The sequence below is a fragment of the Monodelphis domestica genome, chromosome 2, assembly GCF_027887165.1.
Source record: "Monodelphis domestica isolate mMonDom1 chromosome 2, mMonDom1.pri, whole genome shotgun sequence".
NCBI classification, from domain to species: domain Eukaryota; kingdom Metazoa; phylum Chordata; class Mammalia; order Didelphimorphia; family Didelphidae; genus Monodelphis; species Monodelphis domestica.
In genome coordinates, this window is record NC_077228.1 from 489,635,117 (window position 1) to 489,659,246 (window position 24,130).

At 37.0% G+C, this 24,130-nt stretch overlaps 1 protein-coding gene across 4 annotated transcripts in view; it reads left to right on the top strand.

The window, feature by feature from the left end:
• Positions 1-24,130, top strand: part of MAN1A2 (mannosidase alpha class 1A member 2) — a 267,616-nt gene that overhangs the window by 192,272 nt on the left and 51,214 nt on the right. For all 4 annotated transcript variants that reach the window (XR_008916779.1, XM_001362742.5, XM_007485274.3 and 1 more), the window contains 2 exons: positions 6,739-6,862; positions 7,401-7,494. Coding sequence is in view for 3 of the 4 variants with exons in the window: in XM_001362742.5 (XP_001362779.1) it covers positions 6,739-6,862; positions 7,401-7,494 (218 nt within the window). In the remaining variant the exon portion in view is untranslated. The remainder of the gene's footprint in view (positions 1-6,738; positions 6,863-7,400; positions 7,495-24,130) is intronic.

Below are 24,130 nucleotides of genomic sequence, written 5' to 3' on the forward strand. Positions count from 1 at the left end.
GTTAGCTTATATGACTTATAAAGTTTTGAAATATAATTAAAAAACGTTATTTCAAACTATGATGCCTCCTGAACAAAGAGTAGTTTCATACATAAGTGCACAAGATTAGATATGCCCATAAGAGGGAAAGGAACATTGCTGAGTAACAGAACTCCAAGATATCCCAAGCAGCATTAGGCATTCCCATTTGTCCATCTCTAGTTGTTTCTTCATCAAGCTGATAAGCATCTGGTATGAGTCTTTCTGCCTTTCCACTTTTCTGCATATTTATCCATTCCTTCTCACACTTTGTCTTTTAGTACAATGTAGCCTTCATTCTTTTCACTTGGGCTCAGACCTCAAATCCACAAGGTTTGCTAAGACTTTGTTCTCTTATTTATCCCCTCCTTTTCTTTCTCTCTTTCCATCCTCTTTATCTTCAACTATACATACTTTGGTTTCCCTTCTGAAGGGGAAAAGCCCACACACAGATTTGCTGCTCTTCAAGTTTCTTTGCTTTGGTCTCTTTCATTTCACTACCAAATTCTAACAGTTTATTATCTGTTCACTTCAGGCAGTTCCATACCATTGATCTACTCCTTATAGTCTGGTTTCTATTTCTTCACATGCATTTTCTGCTCAAAGTCTATAAAGAATACTTTTAGGGTATTATTATTGGTCTGTTGCCCTTCCCTGTTATCTCTGTTATATTCCTGAATATGTTACATGGGATACATACAGTTTAATAAAAAGTATCATTTTTTAAAAATACTTTGACAATGCTCTCTAAAGGCATTGCTCATGTCCCAATCCCCATTTCCAAGGGTTCTTTTGTCATCCTCCTTGACCTATGTGAATTTCAAAACTACTCAACCCTGTTCAAACATTTCTTTAGAGGATGGGATTTGGCTATTTTCTGTTCAATAACAATAGAGATACTTGGAATGACAGAATCAGGTCTTGGAAACTACAATCTCCACCCTACTCAAGGTAACAGGATTTAGAAAGGGCTGCAGCAAAGCTCAAGATTTAATTATTTGAGAATATGACCTTCAACAGACATGTGCAAAGGGGACAGACCTCTGGGCGGTCCTGGGTGAAGCTAGAGCCACCATTGGCATAGGTGAGACACAGGAAGTGAGGTAGAGGACAGCTGAGGAGGCTGGGGACTTCCTGTGTGGAGGGAAGGGAGTGGTTGGAGGCTGGTGCTTGGAGTGGAGGCCCTGAGACTGTTTCTCCATTTTGGTCACGTGAGTGATAGGGACTGATTTCTTTTCTTTGCCTCAGCTATCCAAGGCCTTGGGCCTTTGGCCCAGCCTAAGCAGAGGGGGTATTTAAGCCCTAGTCCCTCCCCCCCCCCTCTCTGTCTCTCTCTGTCTCTCTCCCCCCTCTCCCTCCCTCCCTCTCTCCCCCTCCCTCCCTCCCTCTCTACCTCCCATTAGTAATTAAAAACTCCATAAAAGGTTGACTGCTGACTTGAGTTTTCATTTAGGAATTACATAGCTGAATTCCTTGGCGACCTTAAATTAATATTTTAATGTGATTTCCATATCACACCTGTCTGTTGTACTTAACATTATTGGCCACTTCATCCTTAAAGTCTCCTTTGTTTTGGTGATGCTAAATATTCTGGTTCCACTTTTACTCTTTAGGTCAATCTTTCTCTCATTTCTTCCCTGATGATTCCATGTCTTCTCAGTATGCACTGACAAAGTCTCAGCCCTAGCCCCTTTTCTCATATTATATCCTCAACCCTAGACATAACAATCACCTAAATTCAACTATTAACTCTAAAGATTAAAATTAGGGAATATGGGGAGACTGAGGCAGGCAGAAATTAGTTTCTCTCTGCAAGGAGTATTATATTTTTTAGAGGTTTATTAAAGGTTAAAGATTAAAGAATATACAAGTAAGAAACATGTGCCTAGGCCAGAGGCCTAGACAAAATAACTTCACATCACGGAAGAGACGCGTCTGCTCCAAAACGGAAGTCCAAAAGAGAGACCCCAAAAACCTTTGTCACCAGCTTAAATCCTTCCTCCATCTCAGCCCACCTCAGAATTCCTGTGAGATTACAAAGCATTTTGGGGAAGTGGAGCAAAGGCTTGTGGGGATTGTAGTCCTGTATTTGAGTCTATTTTTTACATTCCCTCGTTTGATCGTTTGCAAAAAAATTAATTTTTTTTCCAAAGGATCATGAAAATATAATCAATTTAAAGATTACAAGAATTTGAGGATAAGAGAAAAAAAAGAACAAAACCAATAATTGCTGAAACTCATTGACAAAAAGCCAGTTAGGGGGCAGTCCCCTTTGGCATGAAAGTATACATACAAATAAATGTTCAATCAACCACACCCAAAGTTCATTTTTGTGCAGCTTGTGGTCTGGAGGCTTCTTCATGATGGCTTCTCCAACAGTTCAGTTTCTGGATTCAGGGAAGTAGCATCTTCTTTACCTAAAATTCTTCTCAAAAAGGAATTTAAACTTTGCAATTTAAATAATATTTTTTACATTTCCTCCGTTAAGAGGGTGATTAAAAAAAAAGGATTATTTAGGGATGCATGGCTGAGGTATGAGGTATATGAATCAATTGGCAAGAGATATTAAAAAGACATCAGAAAAATCAAAAAGAAAAGAAAAATTTCTGGATGAAAATATAGACTATCAAAGTCTTATGTGTAAAAATTCCAAGTAAAAGAAAAATATATCTATAACAGGTCCTTGAATCAGGGCCCAATTAAAATGATCTAAGCAATGATGCATTTATCCAGTCAGTAGCCAGGACTACAGAAAGTTACCACACTATGAGAGGCAGAAAAGGGGACCAGAGTATATAAGCCAAGGTTCCGGGAGCCAAGTTTGAGGTACTTGGTAGAATGTGGAACAAGGAAGACCTGCTTTTAACACATGTTAAACAGCCGCAACCTCGAACTCCAAACACGTTCAAGTCCTCTTTGTCTAGGCTCAAAGTGACATCAATTTCACCAGGATTGGTTGGTCTTTTTGACCTTATGCTCTATTGGCACTATGCAGTGGCTCTTTTGTGTATATCTTGTCCTGGAATCAGACAGAATCATTAAGCAAAGTCCCATAATTTAAATAATTAGTGGCATCATTTTTATAGTCACAAGCTTTTTAGGGCATGCATTAGCAAATGTATTTCAAACTTGTAGCACTGAAAAGTCAAAAAGTTAAAGAAAATCTTAATGCTGGTGACATGTGCTTCAAATATAAAAAGGAGAGAAAAATAATAAAAAAAACTGAAAAAGTATATTGCACATGCAAGAAAAATATAATAATAAAAGAGCTTTAAAAAATTCAAAAATATAGCTTATAATCATTGACACTCTGTGTCAGCTAAGAAAATATAAAATGCAAGGCTTTCTCATCAAAAATGAGATCCATTTCCTCTTAATATCTGGCCATGACCACTGTGAGTAGAAGGCAAATGAATTGAACAAGGTTAACAATTTTTTCATTTTTAAAAATACAGTAGTACAAATATGTAGTTATCAAAATCCCCAAAATTCTCAATAGCCCAATTAATTGCAATAGCAAACAAACACACTTTCATATTTCACATAAGTTGCTGTATGACATTTTTAAAACCTGTGAATTGATGGACATTTGTCACAATTTTTACAAACATAGCAATCTTTCAACCTTGGTAATAAACATATTTTTAAACAAAGTAAAACTCATCTTGGGTTAAGAACATAATCAAGAAATCTAGATATCATTCTGGTAGAAGTAAAATAGTGAGCTGAAGAGTATAAATAAAGGGATGTTCCTTTTTCTTGGAGGCTTTTAGGGATACAAATGCCCTGAGATTAACTGCCCAACTTCCATTCACATATTTAGAAATGCGGGAAGGTTGGGGGTTATAAAATGTATTTCACTTCAGCTACTAGGCCTTACCTCGTGGTAGGGGCGGGCAAAAATAACCAGAGATTGTTAAAAAAAAATTCCAAAAATCATATTTTAAAAACCCTTAAAATCAAATCATTTGAGGTATTTAGCACATTAAATTTTCCCAAGGTTGTTAATACAATTATAACCAGTTCTGAAGTCCATCTATCCTCAGCAAAATAGAAAAAAGCTGTTTTTTCATATATGGGCTTATTCACAATAATATTTGTTCAATAGTTATAGGGAAAAAACAACAGAATTTTTAAAATTAAGTACCTTCAAAATAAATTCAATTAACCTTCAGTTCAAGCAGAATAATATTGAATCCAGTAATATATGAACTTAAAATCACAAAGTTAAAATATAACAAAAAATTCAATAGAATATAGAGATTTTTATAAACCATTGGAGTCTGAAATGCCTTAGAATATAGCCATTAGTCTTTAAAGTTCCTTAGGTGTGTTTATCCATTTAAATGTCTATTGTCGGAAGGCAGAGTAGTAAGAGCTAGGCAATGGGAGTTAAGGGGTCTGCTCAGGGCCCCATTGCTGGGAAGTATCTGAGGCCAGATTTTAACCCAGGACAGAATGTCTTCAGGTCTGGCTCCCAGTTCATTGAGCCACCCATTTGACTCCCCAAACTTGAATCTTTGGGCTGAGTCTTTCTTCTGGCACACAGGTGAAATCACTGAAATTACCAGAACAGTCAAAAGGTATCCTTTTAAACAGCCCATTGCTTAAAAGTCTGTTTGAAAAATCTGTTTCTTCTCCTCTCCCTTTTTCTCTCTCCCCTGATATGATACCTCCTCCTGCCCCAATCCACGTGGAGTCAATACACCCCCCCCCCCCCAACCCCAGTTTTGTTACCAGCTAAGGATCTGGGTTTGTTGGGCAGGCAGGTCATCAGGTGATTACAATCTTGGTTGAATCAGGTGGGCCAGGTGAGTGAGAGAAAGTCAGCTGGGCCTTGGCCAGAGCCAGAGCGCAGACAAGCAGGGCCGAGCGGAGCAGGCAGCCGGGGTGGGGCCGGGAGAAGCGGCTGTCTGAAGCGGATGGAGGCGGCAGGCAGGCAGGCAGGAGTTGATCAACAGCTTTGGGAAGGTAAAAAAAAGACAATCAGGGCCAGGAGCTTGGTCATCAGGTGAGAGGTCAGGAGCAGAAGCAGGAGAAGCAGGCAGACAGAACTTAGCAGCCAGGGGCCAGGTGGGCGCCAAAAGCAACAGGTCTGGATTGGGGACTGCAGCTTTGCGAGGGTAAAAAAAAAAAAACCTTGGCCAGAGAGATGTGGCTCAAAAAAAAATTTCTAGGTACTAGCTATTAAAGATTAAGTAAAGATTAGAAAGAAATCAGAAGATTGAGAGTTTTGTTTTTTTTTTCCCCATTAGGTCACCAAACTGTAAAGATTAAAATTAGGGAATATGGGGAGACTGAGGCAGGTAGAAATTAGTTTCTCTCTGCAAGGAGTATTATATTTTTTAGAGGTTTATTAAAGGTTAAAGATTAAAGAATATACAAGTAAGAAACATTTGCCTAGGCAAAATAACCTCACATCATGGAAGAGACGTGTCTGCTCCAAAACGGAAGTCCAAAAGAGAGACTCCAAAAACCTTTGCCACCAGCTGAAATCCTTCCTCCATCTCAGCCCACCTCAGAATTCCTGTGAGATTACAAAGCATTTTGGGGAAGTGGAGCAAAGGCTTGTGGGGATTGTAGACCTGTATTTGAGTCTATTTTTTACATATCTCTATGTAGATATTCTCATTTCTGCATCTATAAGCCCTCTTATTTCCATCTGTCTATTGGATGCCTAATCTGGATGGTTCTTATCTCAAATGCAACATAATAAAAATAAACTTATCATGTTTAAAAAGCAAATGTTAAAGTAGTACCACAGTTTTCTAATCACTCTGGTTCAAAATTTGTAGTAAAGGGGGGCAGGTGGGTGTCTCAGTGGATTGAGGGCCAGGCCTAGAAATGGGAGGTTCATATCTTAGCTCTTACCACTCTTCTGCCTTAGAACAGTATTGATTGTCAGATGGAAGGTAGGCATTTAAAAAAATTGGTCAAATCATAAATTTTCAGAATTGTATAGAATCATAATGATCTTCAGATATCAGCTAGGCTGTCCCTAAGAGTCATCTTTGATATCATCCCCTGAGGAATAAGTGAAGTAGTAGTATATGATGGTACCTTTATAGCAGTCTCCCATATATATCTAATCATTGTCTAATTCGTGTAAGTTCTTCCTTTTGTAATGTCCTTTGTACCTATTCTTGATTTTTCAGACTACTATGCCAGCCTAGCCCTTAATGCAGCACATCTCTCCTTGTTTTTCTGTTTGTTTGCTGCTTCTACCTTTTATTTATGCTTATGAACTTCTTGCTTTAATCAAATTGTCTTACCTCTTATTTCCTGATTATGCCACAGAAACTCTCACTTCTGCCTTTTTCTTCACATGTTCACTCTTTTTCTGAAATGGCTATCCTTCTTTTGTTTAAATTTTACCCTTCTTTTAAGATTCTTTTGAGCAGGTTTCTCTGACTCACATGGTAGTGATGATGATATTTATTTATCTCAGCCTCTATTAAGTGGAGAACAGAAGAACTTAGTTTTTGTGTTAAATGCTATTATGGAAATTCTGTAGGTTATGAAATTCAGGAAATTTTTGTGAGTTACTTAGTTATAAAATAAAGCTTCTTTTAACTTCTCTTGACTTGTGGAAAATTTCTGGGACATATGGAAACTGCATTTGTAGTAATCAGTAAGAATATCTGTATTTATATTAAATGTATTCATTAATGATTTTTCAAAAAATTCCCCCAATTTAAATTTATCCCTGTTATTTTTCAGTGGAATTGGACGAAACTGGGGTTGGGCCTCTGCAGGTAGCAGCATTCTGGCTGAATTTGGTACCCTGCATATGGAATTTGTCCACCTCAGCTATTTGACAGGGGACCCAGTCTATTACCAAAAGGTTAGTCTTGCTTTCAGTAAGTTGGAGATGTTATCTTTAGAATGAAATAAAACTTTATTAAGCAGAAAGTAATTCACTTTATGACAATATCAGGGCTTTGTCCTTCATTTTACTAATAATTTTTTTTTTTTTTAAGAAAAATATAGGGGGCAGCTGGGGGTCAGTGTGGATTGAGCGTCAAGCCTAGAGATAGGAGGTCCTAGGTTCAAATCTGGCCTCAGACACTTTCCAGCTGTGTGACTCTAGGCAAGTCACTTGACCCCCATTGCCTAGCCCTTACCGCTCTTCTGCCTTGGAGCCAATACATAGTATTGCTAAGGGTTTTTAAAAATTAAAAAAAAGAAAAAGAAAAATATAAAATAAAAAATTTTTTGTTTCTTAAGTATCCTTTAATTTAGTAAAAACCAATGTAAAAATACAATTGAATATATAGTTCATAAACAGAGCATGGTATCCAAGTGGGGGAAAAGGATTAGATTAATATAAAGTTTGATATATACAGTGATGCTTTTATATTGTTTATATTTGTTTTGTTCAGGTCATGCACATTCGGAAACTGCTTCAGAAAATGGATAGACCTGATGGGCTTTATCCAAACTATTTGAATCCCAAAACAGGCCGATGGGGTCAGCGTAAGTATTTATTGCATAATTTACATTTGTATCTTTATAAAAACATAATGTATCCTGAAACTTTTTTTTTTTAACCCTTACCTTCCGTCTTGGAGTCAATACTGTGTATTGGTTCCAAGGCTGAAGAGTGATAAGGGCTAAGCAATGGGCATTAAGTGAGTTGCCCAGGCACACACAGCCAGGAAGTGTCTGAGGCCAGATTTGAACCTAGGACCTCCCGTCTCTAGGCCTGGCTCTCAATCCACTGAGCTACCCAGCTGACCCCCTGAAACACACTTTAAATAGTTTTAGAAAAGATATTCTGACATACAGAATCACATGAGAAGTGACACATTGCAATTCCCTATTTCTAATACCTGGCACTCTTTGCCTCATGCTCAATTTTTAACATATCTCTCCTTTATTGATTTTTCCATTCTTTTCCACTATAGAGCCTTATATCCTGTATATATTCTAACATATTCTTTCAAATATGTATGTGTTTATCTTTGCAGACCTTTATTTATGTGTGTTCTCCTCTTGCTTCACATATGAACTATACTGGGCGTTTTGGATAGTGACAAAAATAAAATGGATTATCCCCTCTCAAAGCCTGTATTCTGTCAGGAAAGTCAACCTGGATATAAATAAGCAGATACAAAGTAAATCTTTTTGGAGGAGAGAACACCAGACATGGAGAATGCAGGAAAGATTTCATGTAGATGGTATATTGGAACAATTTCAAAGGATATTGTTGTGGGGAAGGATGTGGGGAAGGAGTGTATTCCAGGCATAGCAGACATTGCATAAAAGTTTAAAGATGGAATATAGAATTCTAAAAATGGTGCAATTCATGTCATATGGAGAAGAATAATGGTATTATTCTCCACAGAATAGGGAAGTTTGGAAGAATAATGGATTTTAATGAAAAGATATTAAGTTTTATTTTTGAATCAGGTACATGTGGAATAGCCAGTACAAAATGAGGATATAAGACTAGAGCTGAGGAGAGAGATCAGGGCTAGATAGGTAGATAAACCTGCATAGTCATCTGCATAGAGAAGATAATTGATTCTTGGGAACTGAGCTGATGAAGTAACTAGGAGAAAGATTATAGAGAGAAAAGAGAATTCCTAGGACATAGGGTGGGAGTACACCACAATTAGGGAGCATGATATGAATCATAGTGAAGCAAAGGAGAGTAAGCAGGAGTTGTCATAAAGGCTGGGGATCCAGGAAGGAGTCATGTTATGAAAACCTGAGGAAAAGAGGGAATCCAGGAAGAGAGGGTAGCCATTAGTGTTAAATGATGTAGAGTTCAAGAAGGACGAATACTGAATACTGAAAAATGACTTTTTTTGAGGAGGAGAAAAAACATTTAAAATATCATTGGCAACATTAAAGAAAGCAGTTGCATTTGAATAGTGAGGTTTTTTTTCAGACCTAATGCTAGTACCCTATGTTCATTCATTTCATCATTGGTACAAAATGAGGTAGGTCATTGAACAGTTTACTGAAGAAGGTTAATTTAGCCCTGATATAACAAGGATATTCAATAAGGACATGATAGTACTTCACTTAAGTAGATGAGATCCCCTTCATCTCTGTATGGAAATAGCTCCAGTCAGCAAGTCAGAATATAATGACTCATGGTCTCACTATATTCACCAAGTGTGAATAATACAGATCCCACAGGGGTGAAATTTTTTATTCATATATGTGATCAGGAAGCCACTTCAGTACAGTTAGAAACTACTAGGAAGCTATTATTAGGGAGTCAGAGTTTGAGGCTTTCCATAAGCATGTTCACTCCACACTACCTCCCTCTCGTCTAGTCATTCAAATCCTGGCTGTCACCCTTCTGGCCTAACCCATGTTGTACCAGAGATGTCAATAAGGCTGATGACTGAGAAAAAAACCATTTGATTTAGCAACTAAAGATCATTATTCACTCTGAAGGGAACATTTTCCATTAAATAACCCAGTTTTGGGACTTGGAAAGATTTGGCATCAATAGTGTTTGGACAAGGTATTTCAGAATAGAGGACAGAGTAGAGCTGAAATGGTTAACTATAGGGTTGAGTTTGAGAAGTATTAAGTCAAAACAGAGGTGATGACCTAGGACAGGACCAAGTAAAGACAAAGAATAAAAATAGAAGTAGTAAAATATAGGGAGAGATAATAAGAAATTATCACCTGATAAAAGCAGTATCTTTATCTCTCAAGAATTTTATTATTGAAGTGAACCGAGAGGTAGGTCATAGAATTGAGGTGTTAGGAGATGAACGTTTCAGGGCATATTGGCACGTATATTGAAGCCTATACTGGAAAGCAAGAGTTAGGCAGGAGAGGAGAACCTTAAACTAGATACTAAACTCCCTAAGCAAGGTGGGGTATAACCTGGGGCCAATAGCTGAGCGATTTGAATGGAGTGACCTTGGAAGGATATGAGACAGTGAGAGATGGCAGCAGAAGGAGGGTTTAGGGGCAGCAGCAAGCAGGAAGTGTTCTGGCTTTTCTCTGCCTCCACCTTTGAGAGAGCAGCGAATCAGTGTCATATCTGTGACTGTTAGATGAAGGGATCCAGATTTTTTTCAAGTGTGAGTAGATGGAAGGAGTTTGAGAACACAAATCTGAAGTGAAGGAGCTTTTATTCCTTGTGGAATGGAAAGTCCATTGGGCATAGTACCAGGGGAATACATGGCTGAGCTGGGACTTGGCAAGTGATTGAGGTAAATAGTGAAGTGAGTAGGAAATGAGAGTTGGAGAAGGATGTCACTTATATTTGGGCAGCTAGAGATTCATCATTGTTGAAATTCAGAAAGAAAGAGATAAAGTAAAATTGTTGGTTATAAGGTCTTGGATTATGGAAGAGGCCTCAGTGGCCTTTTCTGCTGTCACATTCTCTAAGCAAGAGAAGAAGGAGCATTTGAAGATGATTGTACCTCCTGATAGGTGTGACACTGGTATGCTCAGTGTTTATACTATTTATGACTGTTAAGATTGTGATTTAAAACCTACATGATTATTCTCAGTAAAGTTAGCCTACTAGAAAGTATAGCACTTGGCAGATTACTCAGGTAAATTCAAAAAGCAATCTTATGGGTTTTTAAAAATGAATTTAAAATACCATAAAAGAATATTCCTGGATGCATAACTTACTTTCTTAGCATATACTCTGAACTAATGACAATGGCTTCTGATTTGTTTTATCTACAGATTTGATGAGCTTCTCTTCTTAGCCTTCATTACAAAAATGTTGAGTGAAATAGAATAAAGGCATAGCAATGTGATATGCTATTAGAAGCATTCCTCCAGGTTTTTAATAAATAAATTTAGAATATAATGATTCCATAAACTATCAATTTACCTAACCACACTTATCCATAATTCTCCAACTGATCCACAAAGATTTTGTGAAAGACTTATGTGAAATACTTGCTGAAAGGAATGGATCCCCTCTTTGTATCTTGAGTCAAAATATGGAATGACCTTTGTTCAGCATAACTTTTTCCTAATGAATCCATGTTAACTTTGGATGATATCCACTTTTATAGTATCTGAAAACTCTCTTTAATACTTTGTTAGGATTTTGCTAGGAATCAATGTGAAGCTCAGACTTTAGTTTCTGGAATCTATCCCTGCCCTTCCTCTCTCCTTCACCCCCATTTTTGAAAATTAGAACATTATTTAACCTTTGGCATCTTTCCAGTTCCTTCCTCTTGTTCCTAGTTAAAAATTCAGTACTCTGGGATGTAACTTCCTATGGCTAAAAACTTATATTCTTTTACTATTTCCTTACCTTTTTTTAGGTATGTTTCCCCTAAAATGGGAATTTTTAACTTGAGGTCTCTGAACTTTAAAAAATTTGATAAATATACTTCAATATAATTGATTTCCTTTGTACTCCTTTATTTTTTATTTTGTACATTTAAAAGCATTATTTTTATTAGTCCATAGGCTTCAGCAGACTACCAAAAGGGTTCGTGACACAAAAGAATTTAAGAACCCTTACTTTAAAACATGTTTATTTTGACTCCTACCATATCCTTCTTATCCCTCTATCAGTCTCACTTTCTTGTTTCCATAGTCTTGGTTCTCTAGTTAAGCACTTTATATACCATTTTCCATTTCAACACTTTGTCCTCATCTCCTTCCATGGCTTCATGCCATGCCAACTCCCTACCCTGGATTATTACCATATGTTTTTCCAGTTTTCCCAGTAATTTTGTCCCATAATGAATCCAATAATCTCAAAAGCCAGAATCTTTGGGTTTTCAAACACTAGATGTCTGAGGTCTATTCCATTCTTAGCCAGTACCAGATTGTTTTGATTATCACTGCTTTATAGTACTGTTTAAGATCTGGTACTGACAGGCCACTATCTTTCCCACCAATATCCAGTATTCTTTTGCATTACTTTAATTTATTTTCCCTGTTTTTCTTCACCTTGTCTTATTTGACTTTTGAATTTCTTTTTGAGTTCTTCTAGCATTCAAGACCAATTCCTATTTTTCTTTTGAAGTTTTACATGTGGTTCCTTGGATCTCACGGTCCCCTATTGATTCTGTGCTTTGCTTTTTGTCACCATAGAAATTTTCTAGGGTTATATGTTTCTTTTGCTCTTTGCTCATTTTCCCATTCTTTGCTCATTTTTTTTTTGCCTATGAACTGGAAATTCTGAAAGCTGTTGATTTTGTTTCCTTTGCCAATGGCTTTGAACTATTTATTTTGTTTTAGAGCTAAGGGCTTCACCACAGTGCAGGCTTGAAGAGGCCCAGCATTATGGACTTTCAGGCAAGCTGGTGTCAGGGCCTGGGACTTCAAGGGTGGGTCTCTGGTGCAGGGTGCTCTGTTGTTAGTATAACCTGTTTCCTGGTATCCCAAAGTTGACTTATGTCTAGACTCAGAACTTGAAATATTATGTGATGAGTGGCAGTTTTGCTTCTGCTTCCCCCTAATCTTGTGAAAATCAATTCTTTCTGCTCACTTTTTAAGTTGTGTTCAGTGGGAGGACACCGCTGTGTACCTGCCGTCCCCCAATCTTGCTGTTGGTTTTTGACTCATGTCATTTTGAGGAGCTTTTAAAAAATTGGTTTGAAAGTATTGTAAGCAGTTTCAGCCTTTGCTGCTACTGAACTGCCATCTTGCTTCCACCCCTACCATTATTTCTTAATTGTTAAGTCTGTTTGTCTTTTCTAATTCTTCAGCATCTTTGACATCTCTTCAACTTTTGACCCAATTGACCACCCTTTCCTCCTGAATATTCTTTATTCTCTTGTCTTCAATGACATTCTGCTCTTCTTTTTCTTCCACACAGTTATTCCTTCATCACTCTCTGAATATGGGCTTTCCCCCAGAGCACTGGGTAAACTACTTTCTCTCTTGTTAATCTCCTCTGCTATCCAAAAGTTAATTACCACTTCTACACAGAATGACTCCTACATTTATCAGGCAATACTAACCTATTTCCTGAATTGTAGTCCTTTATTTCCGGGACAATTTGTTTGCTGGACAATTCTCCTTTGATATCCCCATTGGCATTTCAAACTCAGAACATTACTTTTTTTGCTTTGCTTTTAAAAATATTTTTTTATTTTTTCCAGATTATATTTCAAAACCATTTGTAATTATTGTTTTCTGACATTTTGCAATCCATGTTCTCTCCCTCCCTAAACCTGACCTGTTTCAAACTAAACCCATTGTTCCCCCCATCCCATTTCCTTTATTCCCAACTTCCTTATTTCTTTTTTTTTGGGGGGGGGGAATACATTATTCTCATAGTCACTGAGATTTAATGCCCCCTAGTCTTCCAAAAGGCATTAAACCTTTGTGAAGCACCTGCTGTTTGCCATGCACTGTTTGCCATGCACACACAAAACAAGGACAATCACTACCCTCAAGGAATTTGTACTATATTGGAGAAAAATGACAGAAAAGAAGGCTAAATATGGGTCAGGGATATGGGAGCCTGTCAAAGTAGGGGGGCAATATAAGTACAGCAGGGTGGGAAATGAAATGTCAGTCCTATTCCCTCTCCATGAATGGAAGTTTGGGGCTCTCCCCTTATGTCATAGGGACAGAAGGTACTGTGTAGGTGTGAATAACAAGGCTTTTTAGATCTTATAATGAGATTTCACAAACAGGTATTGGGGGTGAGGGGGAGCCAATGAAGCCAGGTATGAACTGTGGATATCATATCTGAGGATGACCTTAACTTTTTCCTCCTTATGCCACTTCCATTTGTCTCTCAAGTTCTTTTAGTTCTGCCTCTAGTTTCCCAAATGGTTTACTCCTGTCCTTCACATTGCTACCACCTTAGTTTGGACTTCAAACATATCTGACCTCAGTCTGCCTCTTTAGCCTTAGTGCAAGTTTCCTCCCATAGCAGACTATTTGAGCCAGTTGGGGCTGCTGGCTATTCCTAATATTTGACATTTTATTTCTTACCTCTGTGTGTTCCCACAAGCCAGTGAGTATGTCTGGAATTAATTCCCTCCTGATCCCCACTTTTCGGAATCCTTTGTTTCCTTTACTTCTAGGATTAGATGCTACCTGCTCTTCTATAAAACATTTATCTCATTCTCAGTTATTAATATGCCTCCCTCCTGACACATAAAAAATGCTTAGGTACTGAAAAGGAAAACTCGATTTGTATAGTAACTCTTCTGCCTGAAAGAGTCAACAATGTAGAATTTATTCAGCATTTATGTAAATAATAAGTTAGACAGTCACAGTATTGTTGCTAAAAAGAGATCTATTGTTTTGATTTCTATACTTGTTAATTTCCAAGTAACCTCAGATTACTGTATGTGCCACGATGGACACTTGTTCACATAGAGAACGTGGGTTTTTGTGAGTATGTGTATAAGTTTAGAGACACAGAGACCCACCTACCCACATATATACAGATTTACTGGTGATTTGGCACTAGTTCTTTAGAATCCTGAGAGAGCCTTTCTGATACCATTTTAGCAGCTGCATTCCCCACTAAGAGGGTTCAGCTTGCCCTATTATTTTTTTCACTTTTTATATGTGTATTTGAAATGTATACCAGAATCCCTATGCAGTATACATCTGTCAAGAGTATAAATAGTCTGCCAAACAATGGTGGATTGAACTAAAATTTAACAATTCAGCTTTGGCTAACTATTATAATCACAGTAATGATAATGTCTGTGACTTGCACATAGCAATCAGAGACTAATCACTGTTAATTACTTTCCACACAAGCATTTGATAACAGTTATACAAGAAAAAGAATAATCCATAAGGATCCTAGATCTAAAAGAATATCATTAAACTTTTTTTTTATCCGATTTTACTGTTTCACAAGCAGCTTTTAATTCTGAATTACAACTTCATAGTTTTGAGGATGAAAATGCTCAAGCCAAGTCATCTATTTAATGATTTGGAATAGGGAAAAGTAGGTAAAGGTAGGTATAGGTTAGTGTTAAAAGAATTTTGTTTTCCTTGTGTAAACCTCAAATTTCCTTAGACTTATAAATGTTGGAAATTTCACCATTGGGATATTTCATACTTGGAAATTTTCTTACTGATAGTCTATTGGAATGGGAACCCCATTGGCATGGGAGGTTCCTTCTCTTCCCTTCTTAAGATTACTTTAGGACAGAAACCCTTTGCTGAACAATGGAAAGGACTTTGACCTATGCTTAAGCATAGAACAGGAATTTCTTTGAGTCTTGATTGATTTTAGAATTGATACAATGGAGATACTTGGAATAAATCTCCACCCTATTCAGTCCTAATAGGATTGAGTAAGGGCTGCAGCCTAGATCAAAATTTAATTATTCCAATCTCTACCCTACTCAAGTTAACAGGATTTAGAAAGGGCTGTAGCAAAGGAGTAAAGATTTAATCATTTGAAAATATGACCTTCAACAGACATGTGCAAAAGCCAGAAACCTCTGGGCGGTCCTGGGTTAAGCTAGAGCCTCCATTGGCACAGGGAAATTGATGAAGAGTGATTGGTAGATGGGAGAACTGAGGGGATGAACTTGGATGGTTTTCCTTAAAGATAGGGGGTCTGAGACTCCAGGAGGGGGGTTGAGGTTTTGGTCGGTGTGGTTCCTGGGCTCTGAGAAGGCTTGCTCTGAAGGAAGCTGAAGGTGGGGGCCTCTGAGACTGTTTCTCCATTTTGGACACGTGAGTAATAGGGACTGATCTCTTTTCTTTGCCCCAGCTATCTAAGGGCTTGGGCCTTTTGGCCCAGCCTAAACAGAAGGGGTATTTAAGCCCTATTCCCTTCTCTCCCTTTTTCTCTCTCTCTATCTCTAATTCCCTTCTTACTCCTATTGTAATTAAACTCCAAAAAAGGCTGACGGCTGACTTGAGTTTTTCATTTAGAAATTACATAGCTGATTCCTTGGCGACCTTAAATTAATATATATCAGTCTTTTAAAGTGATTCCCATGTCACACTTGGGACAAATTATTTGACCTTTTTGATGCGCAAGTAATTAAATTATTTCCTTTTTGTTTTTAAAGCCTGTGCTGAATATCTTGACCATTCTGAAAGACAAATTTTGTTTATTATGCTAACAGAAGTATCTAAAGAAAAGTATGTCTTTTATGTGCAAAGATCTCATTCTCTGAAAATTGAGTAAGGGAGATGGTATGGTTATAAGTGATAATTTCTAGCATGACGCCTGGCCCTAGTCAGTCCTCTATAAATGATAGTAGGGTTGGAGACAGTTAAGTGGCCCATTGGGTGAGAGAGCTAGATTTGGAGTCAGGAAGAACTGAGTTCATAATTCCATACCTAACCTGTCTCAGTCTAATGGTGTTTTTCTTATGTAAGATGGGGACCTAATAGCACCTACTTCCTTCAGTTATTGTGATGATAATGAGATAACATATGTGTCATCTTCTAAATTTATTATCCTTTGATCTTGGAATATCATTTTTTTCATCACCTCATTTGCTTAGTTACCTGATCTTTAAAAAAAAATGAAATTAGGTCAGTTTAATGTTAGCTTATAGGCAACTATGGGGCACCATAGTGCACAGAGAGCCAAGATTGCAATCAAGAAGACTCATCTTCCTGAATTCAAATCTGACCTCAGGTACTTTCTAGCTGTGTGATTCTGGCAAGTCACAAAACCCTATTTGCCTCAGTTTCTTCATTTACAAAATGAGTTGAAGAAGGTAATGGCAAGCCATTCTAGTATCTTTGCTAAGAAAACCCCAAATGGGGTCACAAACGACAGGACATGACTGAAAAATGGCTGAACAAGGTTACTTTTGTCTTTTCATAGTAACTAATAAATGAGCTGATGCTGTCTTTTCTAGGATTTAGCCAGAAACCTTTGTCAAACTTATTAATCCATAGTTTATAGACTACTTTTTTCTTTTGAAAATTGGGATATCTGTCCTCTTTCAGTGTCTCTTTTGTGGAGTTTACCTATAAGTATAATAATGGCATATTTAAATTCAGTTAGGATGTTCAGAATGAGATAACCAACATTTTGTTAAACATAATTTAGGATTTCACTTTTTAATAGGTCACACTATTTATAAATAGTAGAGTGATTTACTTTTTTTTAGATCAGAGACAGGAGAAGGGGATGATGGCAGTTTCCCAGATCAGCTATAGGCCTTCATTTCTACCTGTTTAGACTATTTATTTAAATAGACAAATCCTTGTTGAGGCAAGTAAGTACTGCAAGTATTTTCTTTTTTTTTAACTGATGAGAAAACTGAGGCTCAAAAATGTTGAGTGACTTAAAACCCATTATCTTTGTACTAAATCCAATATATATATATAATGAGGTAATTAATATATGTATAGAACCTAAAACTACATAAATTCCAGCTGTTATTAGTCAGTGTGAAGCCATTTTCGCCTTAGTTTTCACCTTTTTAAAATGAGGAGGTTGAACTAAGTGACTGTTAAAGTTCTGTTAGCCTCTAAATTTATGATCCTTTGGTCTTAGAATATAATTTTTTTCATCACCTCATTTGCTTAGTTACCTGATCTTTAAAAAAAAAATGAAATTACTTCAGTTTAATGTTAACTTACAGGGAACTATGGGGCTAATAAAGAAACCTTCAGGGGCTTCTCTATTGCCTGTAGCAGAAGTGTCAAATGTATAGTCTCCTGTACTTGGGGCCTGTAAAATTCTGAGTGACCCAAACCAGATTAAAATGTAATTGGGAAATGTTTATTTGTTTGTTTGTTTTTTGGTTATTGTTTAATTATTTCAGTTGTGTCTGATTCTTCCTGACCCCATTTGAGGTATTCTTGTCAAAAATCCTGGAATTGTTTGCCATTTCCTTCTCTAGCTCTTTTTACAGATGAGGAGATTGAAACTAACAGGATTAAGTGACTTGTTTGTCCAGGGTAACATAGTTATTAGTAAGTGACTGAGACCAGATTTGAAGGTCTTTCTGACTTCAGACCCAGCACTCTTATCTACTACCCTACTTAGCTGTCTTAGAAAATGTTTAGTTAAACAAAATCACAGTATAACATAGATCATGTGAATTTGTGGTTTTCTAAGTCAGTAAGTATCCTGTGGAGATCTGTTCATTTTCATTTCATACCACTGGTCTAAAGAATAAAATTCAAACTACCTTGCCAAGAAAAAAGAAGACATGAGGGATATGAAACTCTCAACATTTGAAGGGCTATAGCAGAGCAGGGGTTAGACTGCTTTGGCTAGACCCCCAAGGTCAGAACTAGGTAGAAGCATTGATGGCTCTAGTTTATGCCTGATTTAAGGAGAAGCTTTCTGACAAGGAAAGCTATGCAAAAGGTGAATGAGCTGCCTCCAGTGATGATCGGTCCTTGGAAGTATTTAAGCAGAGGCTTAAATACTTGTTTATGGTGCAAGGATGGTTCATTATTAGGAAAACCATCCACATAATTGACTATATCAACAAGCAAACCAACAGAAACACACATGATTATCTCAGTAGTTGCAGAAAAAGCCTTTGACAAAATACAACATTCATTCCTAGTGAAAACACTAGAAAGTATAGGAATAGCAAGGCCTTTCCTAAAAATAATAAACAGTATATATCTAAAACCATCAGCAAGTTATCATCTGCAATGGGGACAAAGTAGAAGCATTCCCAATAAGATCAGGAGTGAAACAAGGTTGCCCATTATCACCCCTATTATTTAACATTATACTAGAAACACTAACAGTAGCAATCAGAGAAGAAAAAAAATTGAAGGTATTAAAATAGGCAATGAGGAAACTTAAGCTATCACTCTATATGGATGATATGATGGTTTACTAAAGAATCCTAGAGAATCAACTATAAAAAGCTAGTAGAAATAATCAACAACTTTAGCAAAGCTGCAGGATACAAAATAAACTCACATAAGTCATTAGCTTTTCTATATATTTCCAACACATCTCAGCACAAGCAAGAAAGGGAAATTCATTTAACATCATCTAAGACAATATAAAATACTTGGGAATTTATCTGCCAAGACAAACATAGGAACTCTATGAACACAACTACAAAACACTTTCCACACTAAACTAGATCTAAATAATTGGAAAATATTAATTGCTCATACATGGGACGAGTTAACATAATAAAAATAACAATCCTATCCAAACTTATTTAGTGGCATACCCATCAAACTACCAATAAATCTTTTAATGGTATGGTAGTAGTCTCTCAGTAACCAAGGATGACGATTGTCGTTGTGCGTTTTTGTGCACAAAGACACTTGTGCATGAAGATTTAAGTGGAAAAGTCGATGCACAGAGACAGTCCCACTCTCTTGGCGTCGGAAGCCTGGGTCCAGTGGCACGAAAAGTCGTTACACCTGGAGACTTCCTCGGCTGCATTGGATGACCATGTTGTCTTTTGTGCTCCAACACACCCTAAGCACTCCACAGTGCCTTGCTGCATTGCCATCTCAGCCGTTGAACCTTCTTGTTGGTTTCTTCCACCTGTTCTGTCGAAACAGTCTTCACATGCTGAGTGAGCAAAGCCCTAGTTCACCAGGGGTCGACGACGACCCGATGGCTACCCTCACAAGGTTTAGCCAGCTTGTCGAAGCTGTTGCCTGGGGTGTGGCCACTGCCGCATGCTAGCAACTACTGGGAGCCACAAGTGAGAGCTGGGTGTCAGGTGAGGGTCAGAGGCTAGAGAGCTGCCCTAGGAGGACACAAGAAGCCCTCCATACCAAAGATATTACTCCTCCCTGAGCACCCCATATGCCCCTAAATCTTTTAATAAATTAGGAAAAAAAAAACATAACAAAGATCATTTGGAAGAACAAAAGATCAAGGATATGAAGGAAAATGATGAAAAAATAAATGTGAACAAAGGTGGCCTAGCCATACCAGATCTTAAACAATACTATAAAGCAGTGGTCATCAAAACAATATGGTACTGCCTAAGAGACAGGAGAGAGGATCAGTGGAATAGACTTAGGGTGAAAAACCTCAGTAAGGCAGTCTATGATAAACCCCTACGATCTCAGCTTATGGGACAAAAATCTAGTATTTGACAAAAACTACTGCGAAAATTGGAACATAGTATGGGAGAGATTAGGTTTAGATCAATATTTCACACCCAACACCATGATAAACTCAGAATGGGTGAATGACTTGAATATAAAAAAGGAAACTATAAGCGAATTAGGTGAACACAGAATAGTATACTTGTCAGATCTTTGGGAAAGGAAAGATTTTAAGACCAAGCAAGAATTAGACAAAATTACAAAAATGTAAAATAAATAATTTTGATTACATTAAATTAAAAAGCTTTTGTACAAGCAAAACCAGTTCAACCAAAATTAGAAGAGAAGCAACAAATTGGGAAAAAATCTTTATAACAAAAACCTGACAAAAGTTTAATTACTCAAATTCATAAGGAGCTAAATCAGTTTTATAAAATATCAAGCCATTTCCCAATTGATAAATGGGAAAGGGTCATGAATAGGCAATTTTCAAATAAAGAAGTCAAAAGTATTAATAAGCACATGAAAAAGTGTTCTAAAACTCATAGAAATGCAAATCAAAACAACTTGGAGGTATCACCTCACACCTAGCAGATTGGCTAAGATGACAGCAAAGGAAAGTAATGAATGTTGGAGGTGATATGGCAAAATTGGGAGATCAGTGCATTGCTGATGGAGTTGTGAATTGATCCAACCATTCTGGAGGGCAATTTGGAACTGTGCCCGAAGGACTCTAAAAGTCTGCCCTTTGATCCAGCAATAGCACTGCTAAGTTTGTACCCCAAAGAGATAATAAGGAAAAAGATTTGTACAAGAATATTCATAGTTGTGCTCTTTGTGGTGGCAAAAAATTGGGAAATGAGAGGATGCCCTTCAGTTGTGGAATGGTTGAACAAATTGTGGTATCTGTTGATGATGGAATGGTATTGTGCCCAAAGGAATAATAAACTGCAGGAATTCTATGTCACCTGGCATGACCTCCAGGAATTGATGCAGAGTGAAAGTAGCAGAACCAGGAGGAATTTATACAGAGACTGATTACACTGTGGTACAATCAAATATAATGTACTTCTCTACTAGCAGCAATGCAATGATCCATAATAATTCTGAGGGCCTTATGAAAAGGGATGCTATCCACATCCAGAGAAAGACCTGTGGGAGTAGAAATTCAGAAGAAAAACATCTGCTTGATCACAGGGGTTGATGGGGATATGATTAGGGATATAGATTCTAAATGATCACCCTAGTGTAAACTTCAAAATATGGAAATATGTTTTGATTAATGGCACATGTAAAACCCAGTGGAATTGCACATCATCTATGGGATGGGTTTGGGTGAGGGGAGGGAAAGAACATGAATCTTGTTAACCATGGGAAAATATCCTAAATTAATTAAGTAAAAATTTCTCAAGATTAAAAAACAAAAACATAATCCCAATCAAAAAAGGCTACCCCTAACTGTGTGGTTGGTTTTATTCAAAATCTTATTAGTGGTTGATTGATTTCCACCCCCCAACAGGGCTCAAATGTTAGACCATGTGATTTCTTGACCTTTTAAGGAATGATGAAAATGCACATATTTAAAATCATGTAAAATCATATTTAACTCCTACCCATAGAGGTAGAATTTTGTGACATGGAAATCATTTTAAAAGACTGATATATATTAATTTAAGGTCGCCAAGGAATTCAGCTATGTAATTCCTAAATGAAAACTCGAGTCAGCAGTCAACCTTTTGGAGTTTTTAATTACAAGCAGGAGGAAGAAAGGTATGAGAGAGGAGGGTGGGGTGAGGGGGAGGGGGGAGAGAGGGAGAGAAGGGAATAGGACTTAAATACCCCTCTCCTTAGGCTGGGCCAAAGGCCCAAACCCTTAGATAGCTGAGGCAAAGAAAAGAGATCAGTCCCTATCACTCACGTGACCAAAATGGAGAAACAGTCTCAGGGGCCTCCACCTCCAGACTCCTTCAGAGCAAAACCTCTCAGAGCCAAACCTCCTCAGAGCAAAAAACTCCTCTCAGAGCAAAAACCTCTCAGAGCAAAAAACTCCTCTCAGAGCAAAACCTCTCAGACCCTGCTATCTTTAAGGACACCATCTAAGTCCCCTCCCCTCAGTTCTCACATCTACCAATCACTGTCCATGTCTTCCCTGTGCCAATGGTGGCTCTAGCTTAACCCAGGACCGCCCAGAGGTCTGTTTCCTTTGCACATGTCTGTTGAAGGTCATATTCTCAAATAATTAAATCTTGATCTTTGCTGCAGCCCTTCCTAAATCTTGTTAGACTGAGTAGGGTGGAGATTGTAAGTTCCAAGTCCTGGTTCTGTCATTCCAAGTATCTCTATTGTATCAATTCTAAAATCAATCATGACTTAAAGAACTTCCTGTTCTATGCTTAAGTATAGGTCAAAGCCCTTTCCATTGTTTAGCAAAAGGTTTCTGTCCTAAAGTAGTCTTAAGTAGGGAGGAGAAGGATCCTCCCATGCCAAGGGGTTTCACATTCCAATAGAGTTCTTACTATCAGTAGGAAATTTTTTCCAGTATGAAATTTCCCAATGGGGAAATTTCCAACATTCATAAGTCTAAGAAATTTTAAGGTTTACAATTTGACAATAATTCATTTTTTTCTCATTCTCAGCAGTTTTTGTCCATATTTGCCCATAAATATTCCAGACAACATCTATCCAGTGTTCTAGAGACCTTCTTTTTTTTTGTTTTAGTTTCTCAGGAGAATTAATGCATCATTTGGTCTGTTAATCTGCTCTTTTATTTTTGGTATGTGAATAGCCCTTTTCAGTCCTACGTTAATAAATAAACATTAATTAAGCACTTACTGTGTTGCAGCTTCTATGTTGTCATCATGTTTTATTACACTTTGATTTCTCACTTCCAGATCATAATCTAAATAGGAATAGAGAATGTAGAAAATTGTGTCAGCTATGTTTCAAAATGTAAAGAAAAAAATGATCGTTATAAATGTTGAGATGAAGAACAAGTACCTTATATATTATTATATATACGCATATGTGCTAATAGCCAAAGTTGATTAAGTTTATCCTTTACCTTTTGTTTTCTATCATAGAGACAGATTTCAATCAATTCCTTTTTTACTAACCAGTACAATATTAACTTTTAAGTACATTTTATAAGCCAAGTTGCTTCTTTAAATACAGATAATTGAAAGCATCTTTTCTTCCTAAGAAAAAAAAAGAAGTTTTCAGATTAGTTCTATGTATTATTAAAATGAAAAGGGATAGATACATAAGAGAAATTTTTAAAAAATCTTAGAGTAGGAATTTGTTTTTCAGAATAGTCAGATGTACTGAACAACAGGAAAATTGACCAAACTTTCTAAAATTTAGTACTAACTTGAAATAACAAGTTATCATTATAGTAATAAGCTATTTTCCATTCTCTATCAGTAATTTATTTTAGTATTATACCTATAAAGAAGCATCTCCCACTCAGAGGCTAGATATATTTAAAATTAGAAATTCATTAAAACAATTTTAAAACTCAGTATTTTGCACTCTTATCATATAAATTATGTACCTGACTAATAAATTTCTTAGCTAATCATATGGTTTTAATTTTGTGGTTGACTTCACCATTTATAAAAATTACCTATCAGATAAAACTTTATAGATGCTTTTTGCTATTTGGTGAATGAAATAGACATTAACTTTTTATGAGATATATTTTAAATTACTCTTTTTTTTTTTAAATCTTATTTTTATTTTTATTTTTTATTCTTTTTTTTAATTTTATAGTATTTTATTTGATCATTTCCATGCATTTTTCATTAAAGACAAAGATCATTTTCTTTTCCTCCCTCCCACCCCCCGTGGCCGACGTGTGATTCCACTGGTATCATATGTGTTCTTGACTTGAACCCATTGCCATGTTGTTAGTATTTGCATCAGAGTGTTCGCTCCGAGTCTTTCCTCTGTCATGTCCCCTCAGCCATTGTAGTCAGGCAGTTGCTTTTCCTTGGTGTTTCTATTCCCTCAGTTTGTCCTCTGCTTTTGGATAGTGTTTTTTTCTCCTTGATCCCTGCAGATTGTGCAGGGACATTACACCACCACTAATGGAGAAGTCCATTACGTTCGATGATACCACAGTGTATCAGTCTCTGTGTACAATGTTCTCCTGGTTCTGCTCCTCTCGCTCTGCATCACTTCCTGGAGGTTGTTCCAGTTCACATGGAAA